At 52.1% G+C, this 16,661-nt stretch overlaps 3 protein-coding genes across 10 annotated transcripts; 1 reads left to right on the forward strand and 2 right to left on the reverse strand.

Moving 5' to 3' along the window:
- Positions 1 to 1,439: 1,439 nt before the first annotated feature.
- NFKBID (NFKB inhibitor delta) lies at positions 1,440 to 8,164 on the reverse strand. 3 transcript variants are annotated; one of them, XM_037039602.1, is made up of 12 exons: positions 7,770 to 8,164; positions 7,352 to 7,452; positions 7,096 to 7,156; positions 6,462 to 6,679; positions 6,005 to 6,195; positions 5,813 to 5,918; positions 5,548 to 5,694; positions 5,390 to 5,441; positions 5,148 to 5,296; positions 3,198 to 3,314; positions 2,740 to 2,904; positions 1,440 to 2,086 (listed from the first exon to the last, which is right to left on the reverse strand). In XM_037039602.1, the coding sequence occupies exons 3-12, from the start codon at positions 7,121 to 7,123 to the stop codon at positions 2,033 to 2,035; spliced, it is 1,227 nt and encodes a 408-aa protein (XP_036895497.1). In that variant the 5' UTR covers positions 7,124 to 7,156; positions 7,352 to 7,452; positions 7,770 to 8,164; the 3' UTR covers positions 1,440 to 2,032. The 3 variants fall into 3 exon arrangements, with proteins under 3 accessions (XP_036895497.1, XP_036895499.1, XP_036895498.1); XM_037039604.1 differs by lacking the exon at positions 5,148 to 5,296; XM_037039603.1 differs by lacking the exon at positions 7,770 to 8,164 and having other exon boundaries at positions 7,352 to 7,737.
- Positions 8,165 to 10,392: 2,228 nt separating this feature from the next.
- Positions 10,393 to 12,644, forward strand: HCST (hematopoietic cell signal transducer). Of its 3 annotated transcripts, none has more exons than XM_037039610.1 (5): positions 10,393 to 10,611; positions 11,058 to 11,225; positions 11,644 to 11,667; positions 12,124 to 12,255; positions 12,491 to 12,644. In XM_037039610.1, the coding sequence occupies exons 2-5, from the start codon at positions 11,183 to 11,185 to the stop codon at positions 12,529 to 12,531; spliced, it is 240 nt and encodes a 79-aa protein (XP_036895505.1). In that variant the 5' UTR covers positions 10,393 to 10,611; positions 11,058 to 11,182; the 3' UTR covers positions 12,532 to 12,644. The 3 variants fall into 3 exon arrangements, with proteins under 3 accessions (XP_036895505.1, XP_036895506.1, XP_036895507.1); XM_037039611.1 differs by having other exon boundaries at positions 12,494 to 12,644; XM_037039612.1 differs by lacking the exon at positions 11,058 to 11,225.
- A 137-nt stretch (positions 12,645 to 12,781) lies between these two features.
- TYROBP (transmembrane immune signaling adaptor TYROBP) lies at positions 12,782 to 15,557 on the reverse strand. Of its 4 annotated transcripts, none has more exons than XM_037039607.1 (5): positions 15,421 to 15,553; positions 14,973 to 14,999; positions 14,687 to 14,821; positions 14,463 to 14,506; positions 12,782 to 13,014 (listed from the first exon to the last, which is right to left on the reverse strand). In XM_037039607.1, the coding sequence occupies exons 1-5, from the start codon at positions 15,479 to 15,481 to the stop codon at positions 12,949 to 12,951; spliced, it is 333 nt and encodes a 110-aa protein (XP_036895502.1). In that variant the 5' UTR covers positions 15,482 to 15,553; the 3' UTR covers positions 12,782 to 12,948. The 4 variants fall into 4 exon arrangements, with proteins under 4 accessions (XP_036895502.1, XP_036895501.1, XP_036895504.1 ...); XM_037039606.1 differs by having other exon boundaries at positions 14,463 to 14,509; positions 15,421 to 15,551; XM_037039609.1 differs by lacking the exon at positions 14,973 to 14,999 and having other exon boundaries at positions 15,421 to 15,557.
- Between the last annotated feature and the right edge of the window lie 1,104 nt (positions 15,558 to 16,661).

A 16,661-nucleotide genomic window follows, 5' to 3' on the forward strand; every position in this document is an offset into this window, starting at 1 on the left:
GGCCCACAACCCAGGCATGTGCCCTGACTGGGAATTGAACCATCGATCCTTTGGTTTGCAAGCCACTGAGTTACACCAGCCAGGGCTAAGTATCCTTTGATGAGTGACTGGATAAAGATATGGTACACATATACAGTGGAATACTACTCAACCATAAGAGAAGATGAAACACTGCCATTTGTGACAACATGGATAGATCTTGAATATGCTAATCGAAGTAAGTCAGATGAAAAAAAAAACCAAGAACTGTAGGATTTCATTCATGTGGGATCTAAATCAGAAAGCAGCCAACAAGCAAACTCACAGACACTGACAATATGAAAGTGACCAGAGGGGAAGGAGGTTGAGGGACAAAGTAAGTAAAGGGGTCCAAATATATGTATGGTGATGACAGACTAGACTTTGGGTGGTGAGAACATAATCCAACTTACAATTATAGGATTGTACACTGGAAACTCATATTGTTATTAACCAATGTCACCTCAATACTCTTTTTTAAAGGTGTTCTGGGGTGGGGCCGCTTTGAGGGATGAGATGGAGATAGAGGTCAGAGCAGAGACTGTGGGGGACAAGTACAAGAGAGCATTGCGGAGCTCCTTAGTATGAGTTTCTCCAGAAGCAGAAGCTGAGGCAAGGATTTGAGATTATTTGGAAGAGGCCAACGTTGGTAGGAGAGGCAGGAAGTAACACAGCAGGGAAAGCAGCCAAGAAAGAGTATGTTATTAAGCCAGAACCTCTGTGAGGAAAGGGGAGCTTATTTCTTTTCTTTAAAAAAAAAAAATTTTATTTATGCATCTTTAGAGGGGGAGGGAAGGAGAGAAATATCAATGTGTGGTTGCCTCTCGTGAGTCCCCTGCTGGGAACTGGCCTGCAACCCAGGCGTGTGCCCTGACTGGGGAGCTTATTTCTGTTGGAAAATTTTGAGAGACCCGGTACCACATGCACGGAGGTGAGGGACCTGGAATGTTAACAACATATACCATCTCCGATCAGCCACTGATTGAAGGCTGTTAAGAGTGGGAAGTTTCATGAACTCCCTGGCAGTTAAGGCTTGCCATGCTCATATCACTGGCAGACAGGCACCAGTGGCCTGATAATGCCCACAGGCAGAGCTTCATGCGCTGGCACTGGCAATCAGACCACTGTGTGTTGATAAGGGGTGCACGACAAGATACGGACTTAGCACCCATAGCATCTGCTAGACACTCCCACCCGAGCACATTCATCTACCAGGGGTGTCCATCCTGCCACCCATGCCCACGTGCAGCCCAAGATGAATGCAACCCAACACAAGATCATAAGTTTACTTAACACATTACAAGATTTTTGGGTGTGGTTACATGCCAAAATGTTGGACACCCCTGATCACTATTCCCCAGCAAGGCACCACAGCCACTCCCCAACACCAGTGCCTACAGAGATTAGACAATAACAGTTCCAGTCCAAATCGAGTTTAATAGGGAGTTTCAGGGAGGGATTCACTGGAAACAGGGGCATGGGACTGGGGCCTGGTCGACTTTTGAATTAGAAAGCAGCGGGACCTAGGGGACTCTAATCCAGGAGAGTCCTCCCGAATCTCAGGGTTAAGGGCCTGAAGAGGTTGGGGGTTCATATTAACAGCTCTGCTAGGATGGTACCGGGAGCTGTTCTGAGATGCCTCAAATATCATGTAGGAGAATTACATCTCAGGTTCCAGCTATGAAAAGCTAAGTTAGGAAAGGGGGATTCTAAAAGATCCCAGTGGGGAAAGGGTTAGGGTCCAGGATGTTTCATAGAAACAATCAAGGGGCCTCGATTTCACAGAAATCATCAAGGGGGCTCCTTGTGGGTGGGGGAGGGATAGCACAGCACCCCAAATGTTGGGGACTGTTTACCACCCCGCCCCCAGCAGCCACTTTGGGGTTTTAATGTAAGACCTCCAATGGCAGGACATTCCACATACATTATCACGGATTTGCAACATTAGCATACGCTGGCTGTCCCACAGGACGGTGGGGACTGGAAAAATCAGTCCAGGTTCTGGGTTTGAGTCCTAAGAGGACAGGCCTGGGGGCGCCACGCGGCTCCTCTTCAATAGCTGCCGGAGCTGTGAACGAGACAAGGCAGGCGACGTTCTGGAGGTGGCAAGAAGAGGTGGCAGGGGCACAGCTGGTGAAGTTGGGGGTTAAAGAACAAAAGTGGAGTGGGGTCAACTGGGTTTGAAGAGCAGAGATTCAGTCAAGAGCTGGAGTTGGGGGTGAAGGTCTGGGTTTACACACAGAGACAAGGCTCAGGAGCCAGAACCGGGGGTGAAGAGGAAGCTGTTGCTGGTTGGGTTTTCCCACCTTTGGTTTCCCACTGAGAACCCCCTGGGAGTTAAAGGGTAGAGACATAGGGTCAGAGGTCCATCCCATTTGGGGGTCAGGGGTCCCACTTTGAGGTCAGGACTCAGGGTGAGGGACAAGGAATTAGGTCACATCTGGAGATCAAAGGTCATACCTGGAGGTCAGAATTCAGGATTGGAAGTAGAGATCATACTTTGAGGTCAGGGTTGAAGTAGAGGTCAGGAGGAGTTACCATTACAAGGTAAGAGATCAAATACTGAGGTAAGAGGTCACATTTTTAAGTCAGGGTCGGAGAGGGGTCAAGGTTACCTTCTGAGCTTACAAGTAACCCTCGAAGGTCAGAAATGTATAGGGTTAGCAGTTCACCCTGTTAGGTCAGAGGCCACACAGCAATCAGGCTGGGATCAGTGCTCACCCCCTCAGGGCCCGGCCCAGGCCGCAGCAGGTGGACAGGCTGCTCGTTCTCCAGGTTTCGAAGTGTTGGATCTGCCCCAGCTGCCAGCAGGCTCCGCACTATGGCCTCCTGGGGTGGGCCGGGGGGCAGGGCAGCTGCCATGTGGAGCGCTGTGTTCCCATGGGCCTGGAGACAGTAAGGGGACGACCGATGATTCAGATTCAGCTGCCTGGGCCTCAACATCACACTTCACGTTCTGCCACATCCATGGCACATATTTCTCCCCCCTCACAGCGACACTCCACATACCCCTGTCTACGTCATACACATCCTATGCATTTATGTCCACGTCCTGTGCAGTCCCCATCCAGGTCCCATCCAATGATCCCCTCGCAGTCACAGTCCGCAGGACTCTCAACATCCCACTGCCCTCTCTACCAGGTCTCTCACAATCTGCACACTCCAGCCTGGGTCCCCACCTTCATGTTGACAAAGGCTCGCAGGTCTCCCTGTGGCAGCTCCAGCAGCAGCTGAACTAGGGCGGGGTTGGCAGCCTGCACAGCCAAATGCAGAACTGTCTTGTTGCTCTTGATCTCCTGTGGGGAGGCGAACAGCAGAAGTCAGGCCAGGCCTCACATTCAGGCCCCGCCCCCACAGAGCCCAGGGGCCTTTCGAAACCCTGCCTCTCCTCTGTAAGCACCCAGGGATGCCTTATACAGTTGTATGGGTTGTGCACTATACAAAAATGTTTAAGGGGGTGCCATTTGCATCATACAAATCACACAACTTTACATTTATTAAGATAATTTTCCAGCCCAAGTGCCTGAGAAAAAGGCTCCTTTCCTAATCTTCCAAAGGTACCTCTGGACTAGCAGTAGGTCTGGCCACCCCACATTCTATTAGGCACTAATGTACTCACACCCCACAGGGACTGTACTTTATTTACAAGGGTAAGACTGAGCGACCGACGTTAATCAACAGACTAAACTAAGTCTATATCCATTTCCACATTAAGCTCTTCTCTTCATATTTTGGAGCAAATAAAGCCATTTTCCACAATGAAACTTTAGTATGGGCCTTTGAAGAGTTTGTAATGATAACAAACATTAAAAATGTTATGTAGCCCTGGCTGGCATGGTTCAGTGGATTGAGTGCTGGCCTGCCAAGCAAAAAGTCATCAGTTTGATTCCCAGGCGGAACACATGTCTGGGTGGCAGGCCGGGTCCCCGGTTGGGGGTGTGCAAGAGGCAACCACACATTGATGTTTCTCTCCCTCCCTTCCTCTCTCTCTAAAAATAAGTAAATAAATAAATATTTAAAAAGATGTTATGTGTTTATACAAGGCAAAATAACCTTGTTGGCTCACCAAATAAATTATGAAAACAGAGATGGAGAGTGAAGCTCTAAATTAAGAGTGACTTAAGACATATCATTACAATATGTGGGCTTTATTTGGATTCTCCAGGGTTGTTTTTTTTTTTTTAATGAAAAAAAAATAAATGTATGTCACTTGAAAGCCAAACAAAATTTGAACACAGCCAGGATATCTGACATTACAAAATTGTTAATTATTTTTAAGGTGGATATTGGGGTTAAGTGTTCTTACCTTTTAAAGAGAAACAAATATTTTTGGATAAAATTATATGCTTAGATTTGCTTAAAAATAATATAGCTAGCTAGAGGAACAGATGAGGTAGGACTGGCTATGAGTTGCTGGTTATTGATATTTGGTACATGGAGTTTATTATACTATTTTATTTTAATTTTTATTTATTGATTTGAGAGAGAGAGACATCCATTTGTTGTTCTACTTTATTAATGCAGTCATTGGTATCTGATTGTGATTCTTGTATGTGCCCCAGCCAGGGATTAAACATATAACCTTGGTTTATCAGGACAACATTCCAACCAACTGAGCTAGCTACCCAGCCAGGGCCATCATACTATTTTCTGTACTTTATCTGTATCAAAATTCTGTAACCAAAAAAAAAAAGTGGATTTTTAATTCCCTTGGCTAGCCCGTGAAAGAGGGGAAAGAGGATAATGCTGAATAGTTGTTAAAAGCTCAGTTCTGGGATCAGACTAACTGGTTTCTAATCCTTTCTCTGACATTCATAAGCTGTAAGATTTTTGACACCCTGTGCTTCTGTTTCCATATCAGTAAAGTAGAAAAACAATAGCATAGGCATCACAGGGTGTTTGTGAGAATTCAGTAAGTTAATCTATGAAACTTAACTCTTGATGTATAATAAATGCTTGATAAACATAAACTGAGATCAGTAATATTATTTCCAGTTGACAACTGGGGCACAGAGAAGTGATATAATGTGCTCCAGGATACATAGCTGGAAAGATGCAAAGTAAATATTTGTGAGATGTCCCCATCCCACAAGCCCTCCTTGGGGCTGGCTGCCCACAGCCCACCTCACCTGACTGGTGTGATCAGCACCCATGTGCAGCAACATCTGGACGCAAGACAGCCTGTCTCGGGCCTGAGTATTTAGCACCCGGGGACACAGGTCGGGTGGGAGCATAGCAACATTGAGGGCCAGGATGGCTGTGTGGAGAGGGGTGAGGCCTACAAAACGGAGACAGTGAGCATTCTGCATCTGGAGCACCCACCCTGCCCTGTCCCACCTGCCACGCTGGCCCTGTCCGTACTCCAACTTACCCTCAAAGTCTCTGGCTTCTAGGTCAACCTGGACCCCCGAGTTAATCACAGCCTGGAAGGAAGAGAAGGCGGAGTGGTCAATTAGGGTCCTCCCAGGACTCCTAGTCCTAGAAGCCAGGATCTGGGCAATCAGTGTACCCCATCTGCCACAGCCATACCGAGAGGACTCCTGGAAGCCCATAGGCAGCAGCTACATGCAAGACAGAACGTCCCTGATGGTCAGTAGCATTGGGCTCTGCTCCCAGGTTCAGCAGATCCTCCACAATCAGAGGCTGGTTAGCAGCGGCAGCCACCAGGAGAGGAGTCTACAGATGACAAGAGAAGTCAGTCTGAGCCCCCAGCCCACTCCCCTCCGAAAATCAGGAACCCAGACCCTCAAACCCTCTGCCCTAAGATTCAGGAGTCCAGGCCCCTGGTCCTCACCTTGCCCTTATGCTCACGAATGTCCAGGCGTCTGTACATTTGGAGCACCTCAGCCGCAGCATATGCTGCCCAGCGCAGCCCCCGAGCCGCCAACAGGTGCAGGAGCCTGAGGACAGGTTGGGGCAGCAGTGAGTACAGCCCCCCTTCCCCCCAGACAGGCCGGGAACCCAGACTCCATTCCTCTAGACTCACGTGTCTCCCTCCTCATCCTGGGCCAGCAGCTGCTGTGGCCCCAAGGCCAGCATATGAGCACGGGCTGTGTCCAGGGATGGTCCAGTGCCCACAGGGGGCAACTGTGGGGGTCCTGAGGAGAGTCCAGAACCTTTCCAGGGTCCCACCTGTGACCGGGAAGGTTCCGCATAAAGCTGGGAATCCAGGGGTTCCTGAAGAGTGCAGGTGGGGAGAGTCAGTCAGCCGAGGATTCCCTCTTCCCAAACCAACCCCACCATACACACAAGTTACACATATAGAGCACCGGGTAGAGTGGCTGCCTGTCCCATCTGTGCAAAGTAAACTAGGACCTTTGGGCCTTAAATTTGCCCATGAGGAATGAGACCTTAACCCAGCCCCAGAGCACTCAGAATGTCACATAAAAGAAACTGGGAATGTTGGGGGCACTCCAGCACTCCATTCACACTCTGTATCTCACCTCCATTCCCAAGGGAAATGGATACGGCTGCCCTGGGTCCAACGGTGGGCAAAACTCAGAAGTCAGGAAACCTTCAGCAGCAGAAGCAGGGCAAGAGTAGGGGTTGTCTGTGTAGGCAGCATGTGTATTGGGGCTCCAATCTGGAAAGCCTGTCACTGGGGCCAGGCCACCAAGTCCAGAACCCACAGCCTCCTGGTGTGCCGGAAAGTGAGTATGGCCTGCATGTGAGAGGAGGAGAAGGGGCAGGTCTGGTTACCAGAGTTAGATAAGTCACAGCCAAGGCTGGAGGACCTGTGTGAGGACCTGCAGACTCCCAAGGTACTAAAAACTAGTACTTCTGGGATCTAGAACCCTGGGACACCAAGGGAATGGAAGTCCTAGGTTGCTGAAGGGTTGAGGGCCTAGACTCCCAGAGCACCAAACGTCTGGGAGCCTGGGCCTCTGGGACACCAAAGGACTATGTGCATAGACTACTGCACTGCAGAGAACCTCTGGGAGATCAGACTTCCACCAGATCCCAGCAAAAATCAGAGCCTGACTCCTAATTTTCCCAAAGTTCTAAGAGTTGGGTTGTGGGTCCTTGAGAGAAGCTGGGCTGGGAGCTGAAGAAACCGAAATGAGTTTCCAGACTTACCAACCTCACCCTTGTTCACAGATGGCATCAGGGGCTGGGCCAGTGGAGGTAGGAACTGTCCCTGTAGAGTCATGTACATAAAGGAACATGGTTGAATTTATCTGGAGATTCCTCAGCATCCATTCCCCATCCATAGGGCATCTAAGTCAGGTCTGTATCTCTCATCAGCCCTGAGGACCCAGCAAGCCAGCAAGTCCCTGCCCAACAGGACACAGCCTCCCGAGAATTGTAGTGGACAGGGCTTCATGGGTCTCACCGGTGCCCCACCAGCGTCTGGCTGCTGTTGGCGGCGCCTCTGTTCTTCCAGGAGCTTTTTCACTGTCTGTGATGGGCAGTGGCTGCGCTCATTTCGGCTCACTGTTAGGTGGAAGTAGGGGGAGAGGGGGAACAGAAGTAATCAGGACCCAAGTCGTGGGGGGAGGATTTGGGCACCCTCCTGCGCTCTTCACCCTCCCTCGTGGAAAAATTGGCACATTGATGCCGCCTGAGAACTCCAAAACGAATCTAAGATTTTGAATGTGGTGCCTGCCCGCCTCCGCTATTTCCTTCCTTTTGCTCCGCACTTTCCCCTCTGACCCAACTTTCCACCAGCATCATGGAAACTGAGGACTGGGGAGGAAGGTGCCCCTCTGTGAGCCCCCACCCCCACCCCCGACTTCCGTGAAAAATCCCACCTCCAGATCTCCCGGTCCTGAGGCCTCAGGGGTTGTCTAGTATCAGATCCTGGACATGCACATCCAGGCTCCCAACATCTTTCTGCCCAAGAAGCTGCCCCGCAGCATCCCCAGCCCCTCTCCTGGGGGAACCGAGAGTCAATAACTCCCTGGAGACCCAGAGGTTCAGACCCCATGCCCACTTTCGGACGTAGGAGTCCAATCCCCACCCGGCAGGAGTCTGGACCTTCAGCATCCTCCGCGCTACGACCTGGGAGTCCCAGCTCCTTCCTTCACACAACCCAGAAGAAGGTCCGTACCCTCGACCCCCACCCGTCCGAGTTCCGGCGGAGGAAGGGTTAAGGGTTGGAGCGAGACACGGAAATAGCCCAGAAGCTACGCGCTGACGTCATGACGCTCCCGTAAGGGAATCTTCCATTTCCCTCTTCCTCTCTCAGTCCCGCCCCAGGGGTCGGGTTTACCGGCGGGGCGTGCAGCCGAGCGTAGCTCGTGTGGAATCCCCGCACATGGGGAATTCCTGCTCGGTCCCGGAACCTGGGACGGGTGGCGACCTGGCAAGTCCCGTGGGGGGGGGGGGGGCCGGGCGGGGGGGGGGGGNGGGGGGGGGGGGAGGGGGCAGACTCACGGCCAACGTGGGCCCTGCAGCCAGGCGCTGGACCTTCCCGCTGAGACCCGTGACTGATTTTAAACCACCAGGCCCCAAGGACTCAATCCTGCTGCCGGGATTTCTAGGGAAAGGAATCCCGGCCGCCAGCCCCCTCCTCCCAGGATCAGGAATCCGGGCTCAGCGCCCTTTCATCCCCAGGACCCGGATCCCAGTCCCCTTACCCCTAGGACCAAAGAACCCAGAATGGCAGCCGCTCCTCCACCGTGACCCCAGAACCCTGGCCCTCTCTCCCCTCCGAACTCTCGGTAGCCTCAGTCTCAGAACCCAGAAGCTGATAATCCAGCTCTGTCTCTCAGGACTCCGAGAGTCCGACTCCCAGCCCCTCACTCTTCTGGGGCGGGGTGGGCCTCACCTCCAGTCCCTCCATTACCTCGGGGATTCCGTTGTGCAGACTGCGGGCCCCCAGGGCCCCGGCCTCGGCGCTGCGCCAGCCTCGCTGTTAACCCGCGGAGCCGCCGCTGGGTCCCCGATCTTGGGCCCTGCCAGCCGCGAGTTTTTAAACTTGGTCTGGCACCGCCCGTCAAGAATAGAGCCCCGCCCACAGCCCGGGAGTCCCCGTGTTGTGCTCTAACAAACCCAGGCTCTGAATAGTCCGGGCTGCCTCTGAGCGCCCGACCTGAGAGTGTTGGGAGAGAGAGATGGTAGGCTCCCCGGCTTTGGTCTGCGGAAAGAGAGCTTGGGATACTGGACTGCTGAAGGAGGAGAAGGGCGCTGGGTACCTGGACTTAATGGGACTCTGTCCAGGGGGTGCTGGGGACCTCAACTCCTGGGCCCCGGGCTGGGGGTGCGTGTAATATTAGAGTTGTGGGAGGAGTGGACTGGGATCCGGACTTCCTGGTCTCCGGGGAGGAAAGGTCTGTAGGTAGGTAAGAGTAATAAAGGTGAACTCAAATTTCTCCCTTTTCCTCCCATCACCTCCTTTTCCAGAAATCAGTTCTCACTTAATTCACTCATCACTTAAATTAACGTATTACCGCAGGGAAGGCACTTTGCTAGAGGCCGTGGTATAGCTGTGAACTAAGCCGTCAGGAATTCCCACCCTCGAGCTGACTGACATTCCAGGGAGAGGCTGTTGTTCTCAGTTCCCATCTTGGTTACTATCCACAGCACTGACAAGCGTTAATCATTTCTCCCCTGCTTCCAAGAACCCATGCTCTCCTGGCGGTTCTTCTCTCTCACTTGCTGCTCCTTCTCAGTTTCCCTGGCTGTTTCCTCCTCTTCACCCATTCTTGGGGTGGGGGGAGGAGAGTGGTTCTCCATTTGTACTAACTTCCTTGGTGATCTCATCCAGTCTCTGGCTTTAAATACCATCCGAAGGCCATCAAACCCCAAATGTACGTCTCCAGACCAGATTTAACTCCTGAACTCAAAAAGGCAGCTGTGGTCATTCAACTTTTCCACGGGGAGATCTAGCAGGCATTTCCAACTCATTGTGCCCAGCCCTCCAGCCCTTCCCCTCCACCATCCCATCAAAGGATGCTCTGTCTTTTCCTTGCTTAGGCCAGAACCTTTGGTCGTTCTGGATCCCTGTCTCCCATCCATACAAACCCTTATCTACTCCATCAACAACTTCCGTTGGCTCTACCTCCAACATCTTTCCAGAATCTCCCCAGTGCCCACACCCTGATCCACCTGTCACCTCCCACCTGGACAATCATAGCAACCTCCCTGGCCTCTGACCCTTCCTCTAGTTTGGCCCCAAAGGCAGACAAGGGGACCCACCACCTGTCCCCCTGGTATGCTTCTGCCTCCCCCCAATCCCAACACACACACACACACACAGGAGACAATTGGCATTGCCACTGAGACCAGGTAGTAAGAAACTAGGAGAATTCCTTGGCAAGTGGAACAGGGAAACTGAGACAGATAGCGGAACAAGTAGTCCAAGCAATTTACAGCCAGGTACAGGAGTTCACCTCCCTGGTGGTAACATCTAGGCCTCTGTTGTATTTCCGCTCCAGGCCCAGAAAAAGCAGCAAAAGCATGTGGGCAGATGCCTGGACCAGCTGCAATGACCACCTGCTCCAGCACTGACCGATTAGTAGAGACCCAGACCTGAAAAAACACACCTGGAAAACCGATAAATATTCTGCTGAAACCCTCCCCTAAGACATACCATAAGATTCCTGCCTGCAAGAGAGAGAGATAAAAGGCTTGAGACAAAGAACCCAGCGAGTGAGTTCTCCCTTTGCGGAGCAGCCCGTGCCTTTTCCATTTCCCTCTTCTTCCCTGACAGGGACAAGCACGAGTCTCCTAAACTCTAAGGGATCCTGAGACTTTCAATCAAGGGAGCCATGGGCGGCAGCAGCTCATCCCACGCTGATCCCCTGGACCTGTCCCAAGGCCCACTTGTCTCTGATTTCCAAGTGAGCTAAAGCAGCCCAGCCCAGGCTCTCCTATTGCTTGTTCTATGCTCAGCCCTTCCTTGTTTCACTGTTCCCAGCTTTAATAAATGTATCCTTGTAATCACCTGGACTCGTGTTGTGAAATCTTTCCTACATGGAGTAGGCTGACTCCACACACCACAGGCTGACCCACTCAGGGCCAGGTCCCCTGTCTGGCAACTTTGTCCCCATAGGCAATGACAGGGATCCATCACCTCTTCTCCTCCCCCCATCCAGGAAGCAATTGGCTTTACCACCAGCAGGGTGACATCCGCTTTTGCTACCACCCTACTGCCCCACTGCTCCTCTGAACCTGTCTGAACTAAAGCCTTCGCCAGGCCCCTTCCAGCCCTCAGCCCACCATGATCCCTCCAAGCAACGTGGTGCTCCTGCTTTTACTCCCAGGTGAAGCCCGCAGTTAGGGGAAGGGGTAGTGTCGGCCAGAGTATTCGTCAAAGGGGTGGCTTCCGTGGCCTCTGAAGGGAGGGGTGGTGAGAGCAGATCCTTCTCTCAGCGCCCCTTCCCTTCCCTGAGCCCTTCCCGTTTCCCTTCCCCGAGATGCATTTGGCCTGGTTCTTTGGGGAGGGAAGCTGAGTTCTGGAGTGCTTGCCTGTTAGTCTCCTTCCCCTTCTCACTGCTGGGTCTCTCTGCGTCTTCTCACTTCCTGCCCCTCTCTGCTTCTCCGGGAGGGCCCCTTACATTTGGCCCTCTTTCACATTTGATCTTCTGGAGTGGAGCTTGCTTTTGAGGACAGCACCTTTCCCCGAACTTTATTTTGGGAATCGCCTCTCCCCCACTGACCACCTTCCCTCTCTTTCCACAGTGGCTGCAGCACAGACCATCCCAGGTGAGAGATCAACGCGCCCGCTTTGCCATGCTTCCTCAGGGACTGTTGCCATCCCTAAAGTGGGCTCGCGGATTCCGAAATACCCCCAGCTTTCCAGGTCACCATGCCACCGCTCATGCCCAAATGGGAGGGGTCTGGAGAGGCCTCTCCAGATGCCTGTCTCACTGCCCTCTTCACCTAGTTGAAGCCCCAGGGACTCATCCACCACCTCCCCCCGCCACCCCACCCCACCTCTCTTCAGGAGTACCCACTATGCCCAAAGCACAGCATATGTCTCACTAGGCTGGGATACCCCCGACTCTCGGGATCTCCATCTCCCTTTTCATGCCCCAGGTTTAACCTCAGGGAACCTGGGTCACCCCTCGGGGCCTTCCTCTACCCATAGAACCAAAGCACAGTCCTGAAAGCCTGAAACCCCCCCTTAACCAGCTTCTTGTTTTGGCCCCCACCCTCCAGGTTCCTGTTCCGGTTACGGGCCCCTCCCCCTGCCACTCCTGGTAGGTCTTGTGGCCGCTGATGCCATGGTATCTCTGCTAATCGTGCTGGTGGTGTTTATGTGTGCCAGCCCACGTGACAGGCCCACAGAAGGTAAGGGCAGAGACAGGGCAAGGCCTGGAGTGGGGGTGGTGTCCCTAGGGAAGAGGTTTCCCTGGAGGGCCCCACCTCCCCCTGGGGAAGCCCTGGAGGTCCTGCTGGGGAAACCCTGGGGGTGCTGCTAGGGGAACTCCTGAGGAAACCCCTGAGGCAGGGGGTCCCCAGGGAGGTGGAGATGTAGGTGGGTGGTGGGTGGTCAGGCCTGATGCTTTCTCTCCCCCACCCCCAGGAGACTGTAAAGTCTACATCAACATGCCTGGCAGGGGCTGACCCCCTGTAACTTCGACCTTTGACTTCTGACCCTTTCATTCTGGGTTGTGTGTGATGGCACAGGAAACCCACTCCCGCATTTGGGTCGGAATAAAGCAATTGCAATATCTCTACTTCTAATTCTTCCTCAAAGAACCCAGGGTCCCCAGAGCTTCCCTCCTATTTAGTTGTTTCTGGGTGCATGACCTGCCCTCCCAGAAATCCACATATCCCCATCACCTCAGCCCAGGGATCTGGAATGACTCCACAGTGTTTTGTGCTCCATGTTTATTTGGGGGCAGGGGTGTGGGAAAGTGAGATATTTCAGAGAGAGCACTCCGTAGATCTGTATCTTGGTTGGAATAGGAATAGGGTGCTGGGTAGGTGTCAGGAATGACTGGATCCAGACATCAGATTGTTGACTGCCATGGTTTGGGTTCATTTGTAATACTGCCTCTGTGTGTTGAGGTCACTGTAAACATCTGACCTCGGACCTTGGAGCTCCTAAAGGGATGGACAGAGTGGGGACCGTCAGTGGAAGGGGTCCACCAAATAAACGTAAAACACAATCCAACCTTCCCCCAGTGGCCTGCATGTCCCCTGGTAGCTTCTTCAACCTTGCAGCCATGTTAGACATCTAGATTTAAGCGCCTACAAAGTTCTCTTTTCTCCTTTGCCTCATCATTATGCCCCAGCCTCAGGGCCTTTGCACATACTATTCTGCCTGGAACACCAGTCCCCTAAGTATTCTCATGAATGGTTCCTTCTCCCTCTTCAAGTCTTAGCTCATGTCACTTCCTCAGAAAGGCATTTCTTAATTTCCCCATCTGTGGTTTCTTCCCCCCACACCTCAGTCACTGTCACATCAGCCTGCTTCATTCCTTCATAATGCCTTCCCAAATGATCATATTTGTCCATTTGCTTCAAGTCTGTCTCCCCAACTAGAATGTAAGCTCTGCTGCTGTGTCCTCAGTATCTTGTACACATAAGGGCTCAACAAATAACATGGAGCAATGCTTTGCCCTAATATTTCACTGCCCATGAGAACTGGAAAGCCCCTTCAGTCCTCCGGACCTCCCAGAGCCAAACTCAAGATTCTTACACTTTGCAAAGAGACTTTTTATCACAAGGCAAAGCAAAGCTGGTTAAGGACAAGTAAAACAGATTTCACAGAGCAGGGCTCGTAGTTATAGAGGGGGGTGGGGTCTATGACCTCAAAAGGCAGGCATCACAAAGAATCCCTGGGGGGACCCCTGAAATCATATGCCTATAGTCAGACTGGGTATTTATATATGCGTCCCGGGGAGGGATCTATTTGGTTTCCATTAGATTCACAGAAGAGCTCGTGACCCACTAAAGGATTAAGAGTGATGTTGACAGGGAGGCAGGAGATAGAAAGATCCCTCTATCTGCATCGTGGTTCTTAAAGATTTCTAAGATATTTAAACCACTCCTAGATTATATGCACGATTTTCTATGTTTTGCATGGATTTTTCTGAGGAGTCTCTAGCTTTCATCAGCTTTTCAAAAGGATGCAGGACCCCAACCCCTCCCCTCCCAAATTCTAGAACCACTCTCTTTACTGTTACCAAACTAGTATTGAATGCTATCATCAGCACTGATGAGAGCTTCCCCCAGAAATCAGCCTGTCCGAGGCTGGGCTTTTCCCGAACAATCCAGAGACTGCCTTCTGGCTAAGGCCTGTGTTTGCCTTTGCAAACGCAAAATATCCCTGTGTTTCCTCTCCACACATTTTCAGCTGAGCATAAGATCATGATTAATCACCGGAATTAGTTTTGGACCGATGCCCCGTTAGTCTTCCAGGGATTGAGGAGCTTCAAGAAAGTGGTTCTAGAGTCCAGGTTCTAGAGGGACTTGGGGTAGGGTGGTGTTCAGGACAGACACCCACAGGGCAGGAGTGAGGTAGAAGAAAAAGAAGCTAATTTCCTCACCTGATAGGGCGACTCTGTCTCAGTGATGTGCTGCTTCTGGGTCACTGCTAGGGGTGGAGAGTGGCACAGGGTACAGAGACAGACAAGGCGGTAAATTGGGATTATCTGGTTGATGTAAAATCAGCCCCTTCATCATCATCCCCACCGATGGCTGTGACTTGGGAGCTTACCCCTCCCCTCCAGGCAATCCCCAGAGGGCCCTCTCCCCTTCCATCCCCACTCACCCTCCACAGCTCCTCGCCCTCGAGGGACCAGCCGGCCCAGAGAGTACACGGCCAAGGCAATGAGGAGGGTGAGCACCAGGTCCCCCAGCACGATACCGGCCAGCACACCAGGACTTATTGCTGAGCAGTTGCATTCTGGGAATGTATATGACACAGATGTCAGGGGAGATCAGTAGGAGCTGGGAAATTGGGAGGAGGTGTCAGCAGGAGGAGAGTTGGAGAGATTTGGGGAGAAATGGGGAGGTTTTTTGGAAGTAGGGAAGGGGATTTCAGGATCTAGGCCTACCGCTCTGGGCCTGGACAGGGCCAAGACCTGAGGAGAGAAAAAGAAGGTAAATTGGGGTATGGGGCTACGACTGGAGGATGGGCATGGTAATTTACCTAAAGGTAAATTTGGGCGTGGAGGATGGAAGCTGGGGAGGTTGAATCTTGCTAGGGGGCCAGGGTGTAGAGTAACCACTGGTAAGGCCTGTGGCCAGCATAAAGGTCACTGGACTGCGTAACTTCTACACAGACTTGTCTTGTTACAACACTCTCAGAGTCCCATTCCTTGTCCTCTGCTTCTACCAGAGGCCAAATATTGGAGTCTCAGGTTCTGGGAGAGACCCACAGGGTTTGGGGGGCTGGAGATCTCCTCCTATCCCAATCTTCCCCTTTGGTTCTCTGCTCCCACCCTGCTCCCTCCCTGCCTTGCCCAGGGACTCTGAAGGCAGTTGCAGAAGCTCTCAACTCACCACCCACAGTCAGAAGAAGAGGCAGGAGCAGGAGCCTGTTGGAGGGTCCAAGGCCCCCCATGATGCAGGCGACACTGCTGGATACTACAGTCCAAGGGCCAGTGGGATGTGGCCAACCAAGTGAAGGAGGAAGTCTGAGGTGGGTGGTGGCAGAATGGAGGAGGGGACAACCGGGAGGAGGGACAGAGATAGATAACACCAGAAAGAATCAAGCCCAGATACTCCAGGGGCAATGCTATAGCCCCCAATGGCTGGACATGAAGGCCAAAGGGTGTATATATGAACTTGACCTCTATCCCCAATCAGGGGGTCACACATTGTAACAGGAAGATCAGTGGCTGGCTATGATTGAAGCCAACTCTTCCTGGCTGGGCAACCTTAAGCAAGTCTGTTAACCTCTCTGGGCCTCAGTTTCCTCACCTGTAAAGTGGGGAATAAAATAGTATCTGTTTTATAGGGAGTTGTGGGATCAAATAAATGAATGTTTCTAGAACAGTGGCTGATATTTGTCATCTTTTTGTAAGTGCCGGCTATAATTATCTATAATCAGAACCTTGTGATGTTCGTAGCATATTACAGAGAGCCGTCAAGATATGGGCACTATTAATGTGCAGGCACTCTGCCCCAAGTGCTGATTCATTTAACCCAACTACACCCTTCTGACATAGATGCTCTTCACCCCATTTTACAGAAAAGTAAATACACTTGCCCAAGATCACACAGCACATAAATGTGGAAATGGAACCCAGAACTTGAAGACAGATACTTGACCCTTAGAGAGAAAGCAAAAAGAGCCAAGATAGAGAAGGAGAAAATGATGGTAAGATAGAGAAAGAGGCAAAGGAACAGCCAGTGACACAGATACACACGTCACAGACACAAGATTGGGGGTTAGGGTGAGGCAGGTGGGGGACAATGCAGTGACAACTGTGTTGTGCTGGGCTGGGCCGCTTCATCAGATGAGTAAGGAGCTGGAAATGAGGACTGAGAGAGGCCACCCAGAAGGAGAAAGGGACTTCTAGCCCTCAGCAGGAGGGCTGGGGCTAGGGCTGGGGAAGGAGGAACCTGAGGTTAGGGCACTGGGGGGGATGGGCCAGCAGCAGGAAGCCCCCCCCACCCCACCCCGTCCAGGCGTCACACCCCACAGCTCCCTGGGCCTGGGCTAAGGAAAGAAAAGGGGAAACTGGGTGTTGGTCATGGGACAGACTCTGAGTGGCCCACTGCTGGGGCGGGGTGGGGGT

This window comes from Sturnira hondurensis, unplaced genomic scaffold, assembly GCF_014824575.4.
Source record: "Sturnira hondurensis isolate 20B ecotype Veracruz unplaced genomic scaffold, ASM1482457v3 Scaffold0025395, whole genome shotgun sequence".
NCBI lineage: Eukaryota > Metazoa > Chordata > Mammalia > Chiroptera > Phyllostomidae > Sturnira > Sturnira hondurensis.

Coding starts and splice junctions, on each gene's coding strand:
- NFKBID (XM_037039602.1), bottom strand. CDS start 7,123: ATGCCATCTGTGAACAAGGGTGAGGTTG. Junction 5,442..5,547: donor GGCTTCCAGGAGTCCTCTCG/GTATGGCTGTGG, acceptor TCTTCCTTCCAG/GCTGTGATTAACTCGGGGGT. Junction 5,297..5,389: donor AGAAGCCAGAGACTTTGAGG/GTAAGTTGGAGT, acceptor TCCGTTTTGTAG/GCCTCACCCCTCTCCACACA.
- HCST (XM_037039610.1), top strand. CDS start 11,183: ATGATCCCTCCAAGCAACGTGGTGCTCCTGCTTTTACTCCCAG. Junction 11,226..11,643: donor GCTCCTGCTTTTACTCCCAG/GTGAAGCCCGCA, acceptor CTCTTTCCACAG/TGGCTGCAGCACAGACCATC. Junction 11,668..12,123: donor TGCAGCACAGACCATCCCAG/GTGAGAGATCAA, acceptor CCCACCCTCCAG/GTTCCTGTTCCGGTTACGGG.
- TYROBP (XM_037039606.1), bottom strand. CDS start 15,481: ATGGGGGGCCTTGGACCCTCCAACAGGCTCCTGCTCCTGCCTCTTCTT. Junction 14,822..14,972: donor CCCTGTCCAGGCCCAGAGCG/GTAGGCCTAGAT, acceptor ATACATTCCCAG/AATGCAACTGCTCAGCAATA. Junction 13,015..14,462: donor AGACAGAGTCGCCCTATCAG/GTGAGGAAATTA, acceptor CCATCCCTTTAG/GAGCTCCAAGGTCCGAGGTC.